We start from the raw sequence: 7,652 nt of genomic DNA on the forward strand, positions 1-7,652 counted from the left end.
GAGGCTGCGGAGGCCGAGTCCGCGGCCAGCGTGGCAAGCGGCAGTCCGAAGGGCGGCGCCGGGAACATCATGTAGGGCGCGTGCGCGGCCAGGTGCGGGTGCAGGTGGTGGTGCGCGTGCGCCACGGCGCTGTCCAGCTGCAGCTGCGCCTGAACCTGAAAGGACAAGGGCGTCACGTTGCAATGACTATCCTAGGGTGACAACAGAATAGAAACAGAGCATTAACGGCGTCCAGCTTGTCCGGGGAGGGAATAGGGAGAGGGATTGGGAGGGGGTGTTTGCGCATCTTATCGAAGAGTAACCTTCTCAGCCTGTTGCTGAAACTAGGGCGTCACAAAGATACTCCAGTGCCCCTGGGTCTCTGCAACTCTTTCAGTGTGTGCTTATTTCCCTGGGCACTGAGAACCCCCATCTGCAGGAATGTGGGCACATTGCTATTGTGCTAAAGGATCACCTCTCTCAAAATAACAATGGTGTGTTGGCAAGACTGGGCGTGGGGGCTGTTTCTCTCCTCTCCTGATGCCGCCATACACCTTGTATTCCATTACTAAAACACTTAAGCGCTAACAAGCAAACCACAAAAGTTTTTCATGTCACTTAGGGAAGTTATTGCATCTTCACCACACTTGACACAAAACTGTGAGGTAGTACTTCTATTGATCACTGTCTTAAGAATTACCTGGGGATCTTGTTCTGAATGCAGATTCTTACTCAAAACCTACTGAGATTCTGAATTTTTAACAATCTCCCAGGTGGCGCTGATGCTGCTGGCTAGAAGACTTGCTGAGTAGTAAGAGTCTCCTTTCAAGGTGCCTCCTCCCTCTTTGTCCAGTCATTCTCTTGTTTCAAAAGAACTAAGATCTCCCTAGCATGAACTCTCACTACATGACACACAGGTGTCTCCCCAGTCCAGAGTGCTGGTGACTGAGAGCTAGTTCATGACATCATAGCCATGCTGGGCAGGGTCTTGGCTGAGGATGGAGAAGGTCAGGAGCTGGTTGGGAAAGGATTTCGCCCTCAGGCTTGGAGAGCGGGGAGTTCAGAGCACTGGGATTTCCGAGGATTAAATCATTGCTGCAGGCTGTCCTTTTAAAATGTAGTCTTAAAGGTTTCTTTATGACTGAGAAAGGGATTGCAAAGGAAGGGCAGCCCTGGGAAGACCAAGGTTTCCCTCTCTTCCAGAGATAAAGCTTTGTTGGCAGAGACAGCTTTAAAAAAACAAGTCTGAGTTGGGAGTACTTGTATTTATTTTTCATCTGTCAGAGACATTTAATGTGACTAAAAGGGAGAAAATACCTAGAAAACTATTTAGAGGTTTGCTTTAGAAACACTTTAGGGCTAACCTCTGTGTTGTATCTGACAAAATTTTAATCAAAAGGTTTTTCCTTCCTCTTCCCAAGTGCAATCTTTAGTGCATTTTTAAGGGACCAGTTCCTGCCCTCAGGCCCCTTGCAGAGTTCCCAGAAGAGCAAAACTGATGAGGCATTCAAGTTCTTTAGAGTGTATGGGTTTTTAAAAGGGACTGGGTCCATCATATTATCTCGAAATAGATTTTCCAGCTGCATGAACACCTACATTGGGTCTCAGGGACAGGGTATGTTCAAGGGTTTAAGCAAGAATCCAGGTCTTTTTACATTTAAAAATAGTTTGAAATGAGGCTGTACTTGCCTGCTGAAATGGCATCCTTAAAGCACCTACGTTGACATAGGGTGCAACTCTACAAGCTTCAAACTGACTGGCAGCTCCTATGAGGACACCTTGAAAAACATAGGGAAACAAAATACAGTGAGTGAGGCTAATATTTTCATCATTGTTTTTCAGAGTTCCAAGTGGTACCAAGATGAATCTAATTTATTTGGAATTGGACTGTCACCTTTCTTAACTGCTACCATAATTAAAATAGAAGTCATTTACTCTCAAACTTCAAGACTCTCAGTAAAGTGCATTTAGAGAAGATTCTGAAGTCAAGGACCATTGTCATTTCTGCAGGCTTTTTGTCTTTGTAGTAAAAAACCTCTACTTCTCGATGTAGAATACCAAAGATTCCTTGTATGAAAAGCATACCTTTATGAAGTTGATTTTCTTGTTTTCGACATTTCGCTCTTCGATTCTGAAACCAAACCTACACGTTGGAAAGGGGGAAAAAAAGTCTGCATGTAGGACTCAAAAAAGTTTAGTTTAGTTTTTTGTTTGTTTGTTTGTTTGTTTTAATTATAAGAGTACAATGAGAAAAGAGTAGGGTTTTAGGCCAGGACTGAGAGATTGGCAAGTGATCTTTGAATTATATAAAACAGACTCAGTTGTCAAAGTTAAAAATATAAATGAACTACAGAAATAAAACTATAGATTTCATTGACTTTTGCAAGGTAAATTGTTTCTTGATAAATTACTACTGGTCCTGGTTTCATCTTTCCACATAACAGACTCTCCAAGGCCTAAAATCCTCCCTGGTACCTGCTACCAGTGGGATAATGGGTTTTGATGTTTGCCCAGTTAAGACCTGAGTAGAACATGCTCATTAATAGTCTGTAATATTAATTAGCTTCATCTTAAAGAAAAAACATACACCAAAGCAAGTAATGACTCTTCTTTTTTTTGGGGGGGGGGAGGAAATTGTAAGGGGGGAGGTGTGAGGTAATTAGTGTCATAAAAGCCTCACTACAAAGAAGTTTAGAATTTCTATGTTCCTCTGTGCAGCAGAGTGTAACACAGTAGCAGAATAATTGTGCCATTATCATGATAATCTAATTTGCTTCTATAGAAAAAGCTGCTGCTTGCAGTTAAGATAGTAGCATCTAGAAAATAGCCCTGAAACTTAAATAAAAGCATTTAAAAAATAAAGACCAACACTAAGTTCACTTCTTTAGAGAAAAAAAGAACACTCCTTGGAAAGAGATGGGATATGAATCAAGTAGCTCTTGAAAACTACCCTCTCCTGGATATTACATTCTTATACAAACTTGCCAACTTTTAAAGGCAGAATAACTGATGTTTTACAAGTCACATAGTTTTCTTTTACACTCTAGTTCCAATAACACAGCATATTGATTGAGTCACAAATTAATGCTTATAAAAACTCATGAAAGTAAAATCTTGCTTCAGAGCTTTTTTTTCTGGTATATTTCGAAAGCAATGTCATAGTTGATGTAAATCTTCAAAAATTCCCCTGCTATTTAGTATAATAGGAGGGTGGATTTTGTGCCAGGGTGGCATCCTTTGTGTAATTCTCATGGCCTGAGGCTTCTTGCCTCTTTTTTTTTTTTTTTTTCTCTACAAGAGTTGGAATTGAGATACTAATACTCATAACTGCAATAATTATCATCATGTTTTTAAGAGGTTGCTGGGCCTCTAGAGATCTCAGAGCACAGAGCAAAGCAGAAGAGGCTTAAAAAGAAAGGTTCTGCTGTTGAAGCTGTGATGACCAAGGCTGCCTATTATTACTTTTCTTCTTCAACGTGACTGCTCTGGTTTTTTTTTTTCCTGATCCTATTACAAGATGCGGGGAAGCCCCATAAGAATTGCGCATAGTTCGCTACAGATGGTGGTCTCTGCGCCCAGAGACCAAGGGAGTATCTGTTACAGGGGTACTTTGTAACAGCTGCAGATGTTCGGGCCTAAAACTGCTCCATGTGTTCAAATAATGACCATCATTTTCTCCTATTTATTATTTGAGCAGAAATACTCCAAAACATTTAAATTTGTTCTCCATAAACTGGAAGGATATGTATGCATATAATTCTCCCTCCCCCCCCAAAAAAAAAGACCCCAAGCCTACTTATGCTATTACATTCACCTCCACAACCAATAAAGAAAATCTGCTTCAACCTAACTTCAACGGGTGGGGCATTTGCTGAGGGTCAGACTTAGGAAATGCCAATATTAAGATCTATTTTTTTTTTAAATTGAGTTTCTGTACATTCAGGCTCATTGCCCTAGTTAAGCAAACGAACAAAGAGTGACTAAAATGTATTTATCTGTTCCACTATTTCACACACAGTTGAGATCTAATGCTTATGGCAGACTGTAAATTTCTGCACTTAACAGTTGCTAATTTTCTTTATAGTCTGCACATCTATAAACCTAATTGGTATATCCGCTTGGCAAACCTAGACCCCAAAACAGACCCTAAATGGAACCCAATTGAGGCAAACAAAATCCTCATTGTAACTTTTAAGGCATCCAGAGATAAAACGTTTTCTGTGGGATCTTTTTTAAGGCTTATAAAAGTAGGCCCATTAGGATTAAACCACATTAAAGCTAGCACTAGGCGAGGGGGGTGTGGTTTATGGAAACTCTGGGAGTAAGCCCAGCACAGCTTTCTTCTGCTGGGAACATATGTTGGGATGAGGGAAAAGGCTCTAGGATTAGGATCTACTTTGGAAAATAAGACTTCTAGTAAAGATATCCCTTGCCTTCTCAGATCACACCAGACATCTGAACAGGAACCAATGTTGTGAGTCTGAAGTCACCTCTCTAACCCCAGGAATATCCCCTCCCCGCTCTCGGCTCAGTCTAGACCTTCTCAAAGCCGGATACCTGTACTCGAGCCTCCGACAACCCCAGCCGCTGGCTCAGCTCCTCGCGCATGAAGGCATCCGGATAGTGGGTCTCGTCAAAAAGCCTCTCCAGCTCGTTGAGTTGTTCCAGGGTGAAATTGGTCCGACTTCGCCTCTGCTTGATTTTGGTCTGGCCTTCGTCCTCCATCCCCTTTGCATCCTCTTTGCGATCCTTCAGCTCCGGGGACACTGGAGGGGGCACCACGCACGGGGCCACACGTTCGTCCACAAGCGCACACACCAACACACGCGCGCGCACACACACACGCGCGCACACACACATACACACGGACAAAAACAGCACGCAAATCCCGTTACCAAATTTGTGTCAAAGAACAGTAGAGGGTTCTTCCTTCTGGTGAAATCCCCTTCCACCCTATGGCCCTACCCAGAGGAAGAGGATCCAGGAGACTCGCAAAGGTCAAGTCTGGGTGGCTGCCCCTTGGCTGGGTGAGCATTCAACCATCCATCTCGGCCTCTCTGGCCTTAGCTCACCGCCTCACCTCCTCGGTCCCTTGCCCTCTCCTGCAAGCACCACATGCTTGCCACTCACCCTTCCCCGCACTCATTCAGTCCCACGCGCTCACAGAAAGAAAAAGCGCCACGCTGGGCCTCTCACAGAGCGCGGAGTCGCGGGAGGGCTCCGCGAGGCCACGCACCGGCCTCTCACACCGGCCATTCCCAGAGGGCTGGCGGGTTCTCAGGCCAGCTCTCCCGGCTGCTGGCTCTCTGCCTCCGGCAAACTTACTGTTCTAATTTAGGAACAATTGGGTCGAAGGGTCGCAGCCAGAGAACAAGACCCGGGTGCTACGTGGCACAGCGAACCGCATTCCGGGTGCCCGGTGTTGCTCAAGAGCTCGGACCAGACCCTGAGAAAGGTCCCACGGGCAGCCAGGCACTGCTGGTCCTCTTCCCTGCTGGACCAAGGTCGCACGAGCACAGTCGCCCACGCCATGTTGGCGGCCTGGAGGGCTCGCCTCCCACACCCGGACAGAAGGCAAGAGGCGGAAAACCAGCCTCAAGTGACCTGCAAAACCGACCACTGCCTCTCTTCTCTCCTCCCTCCCAGGTGAAAAGAGACTCGACCCCAAACGTTTAAACCCACAGAGATCAACAGGTTCACGCGGAACATTCGCGGTCCTCGGTTTCTATTGGTTGCTCAAAGCCTTTTCATGCATCCAGCAGCTCGGATGTTTAATAAAATATGCATTTTTTTCTGCACTGGGTTTGCACGCATCCGTTGCTACTTTCCTGTCCGCTTCCCTTTAAAAACACAAGCTCTGCGTAGTGGCAGCATACAGACTCATCCGAGGCGGATGAAAACAGATACATGCGTGTATTTTCATATAATGAAACTACAGTCAAGGGTCATCAGGGAAGCCAGTATTAATACAAGATCTTCCTGGATCCTTAATGCCCGTTCTTAAGATGTGAAACCTGAGTCTAGATTGTCAAGGGTTTGCAGTTCTTCCCAGCCCAGGATCTCCATCAGCATCAGTATTAAAAATTATTTCCAGAAGACCCAATCTGGAGAAAAATTAATACCTACCCTGGCCATGGAAATCAACAATCCTAGGAACTGTGACTGTCAGAGGATCAGAACTAGAACCTCACCTTCTGGGGTGTTGATGCCCCCAAGGGCCTGGAATTGTGGATCTCCTGCCAGAAAGCTGCACAGGGCCCCCTGACATCACTTTCCAAATTTCATCACTTCCCAAATGTAGAAGGACCTAGTGTCAGGTCCTGGGGAGGAAGAACCCCTAGGTCTCAGCCCAGCCTGCCATTCTGCCTGCTATGACCTTAAGCATCCCGTCCCTGCATTTCTAGTTTTCCGAGTTCGAGTTCGTTTTGTGAACATTTATCCTCCCTTCAGGAAGGAAGTGGATGACATTATAGCAAATACTAGGGGTCACATTTAATAGGAAAATATTTTCACTGATGTCGTACTGAAATTTAAATATAAAAACACACCCTTCAGTTTCAGCCAAAGGGGTGAGGGAAGGCTTTGTCTACTTGTCATCCACATAGTCCCCTGCCCTCAAAGTTTTAGAGCTTCAAAGAGAAAGATGTCCTAATTTCGAGTTGATTAATAGACTTAATATAATCTCTATTTTGCCCCCAAATTTCCACTTAACGGCCTAACCAGGAACAGACTGTGTTATAAACAACTTAATTGCTTGCTTAAATATGTGATTCTACGCATGCCACATATTTTCTTAATTGGAAAAATATGGCAGTACACCAGTTACTGCAGGCACCAAGTGCTAAATTAATTTTATTGTTGAACTCCTTTGAGTTGGTACAGGACGCTCTGCCATTTAGATTAAGCCCGTTTCCCTAGCATTTCGCTGGCACCACAGGCTTTTCCTCCAGACTAGAGTGCTGGATAACTCGAAGCAGTAAAGGGTTTGTGTAAATCTCGGAAAAACTACTCCCTCCAAAAAACCTAGACGCCTCGCCCCAAAGCAGCAGCATAGCCGGGACCTCAGCTCGCCTGGGCTTCGTTTACCTTCATAGCTCAGAGAATGGGAAGTTTGGGCCCCCAAGATCAAGACATTCAGGGTCTTTGCAGAGTTGCAGGGGTCCTAGCGGCCGCCCCAAACCCAGGAGCGACCTGACGATGAAGCTTCCCTTTCTCTCTTTCTCCCTCTCTTAGGCCTAGAGCAGAGGCTCCTGCAACCTCGGCTGCTGATGCTGGCCTGAGACGGCAAAAAAAACGGGCCGCCGCGAACTTCCACGTCCGCCCGCGGGCCGTCCGAGTGGCTGGCCCATCCTCCGGCTGCAGAAAAACGCATTTCGGTGACATGGAGCAGCTGGGAAGGGATCGCAAACCCCACACGCCCTCACGCCCCGAGGTCCTCACCCACGATTGTGCACACCACCGGAATCCCACCCCTCCAAAATCAAGCTAGCTTCCAGAGCTGGGGTCCAGGGCCCTCTCGGTCCTACCCCCCATCCTCCCCGCTGGGCCTCGGGGTCCTCTCCCGCCCGAGAGGAGTCGGGAAGGCGGGAAGGGGAACCGCGGCCGGGGTTCGGGCCGTTACCCTCCGTAAGCCGCGGGCTGCCCGGCTCCCTGCTTCTCTCGGCGGCGCCCCT

At 46.4% G+C, this 7,652-nt stretch overlaps 1 protein-coding gene and 1 long non-coding RNA gene across 2 annotated transcripts in view; one reads left to right on the forward strand and one right to left on the reverse strand.

The window, feature by feature from the left end:
* The window catches only part of SHOX2 (SHOX homeobox 2), a 9,370-nt gene extending 1,726 nt beyond the window's left edge, over positions 1–7,644 (reverse strand). The window contains exons 1-5 of the mRNA XM_014588307.1: positions 7,601–7,644; positions 4,537–4,745; positions 2,065–2,122; positions 1,669–1,757; positions 11–155 (exon numbers count right to left, since the gene is read on the reverse strand). Coding sequence (XP_014443793.1) covers positions 11–155; positions 1,669–1,757; positions 2,065–2,122; positions 4,537–4,704 — 460 coding nt within the window. The 5' untranslated portion in view covers positions 4,705–4,745; positions 7,601–7,644. The remainder of the gene's footprint in view (positions 1–10; positions 156–1,668; positions 1,758–2,064; positions 2,123–4,536; positions 4,746–7,600) is intronic.
* LOC106734994 (uncharacterized) lies at positions 18–2,058 on the forward strand. Its single transcript, XR_001370452.1, has 2 exons — positions 18–92; positions 1,822–2,058. It is a non-coding gene; the product is annotated as an uncharacterized LOC106734994 (long non-coding RNA).
* Positions 7,645–7,652: the final 8 nt, after the last annotated feature.

Source organism: Tupaia chinensis, unplaced genomic scaffold (assembly GCF_000334495.1).
Source record: "Tupaia chinensis unplaced genomic scaffold, TupChi_1.0 Scaffold000272_1, whole genome shotgun sequence".
Classification (NCBI taxonomy): Eukaryota; Metazoa; Chordata; class Mammalia; order Scandentia; family Tupaiidae; genus Tupaia; species Tupaia belangeri.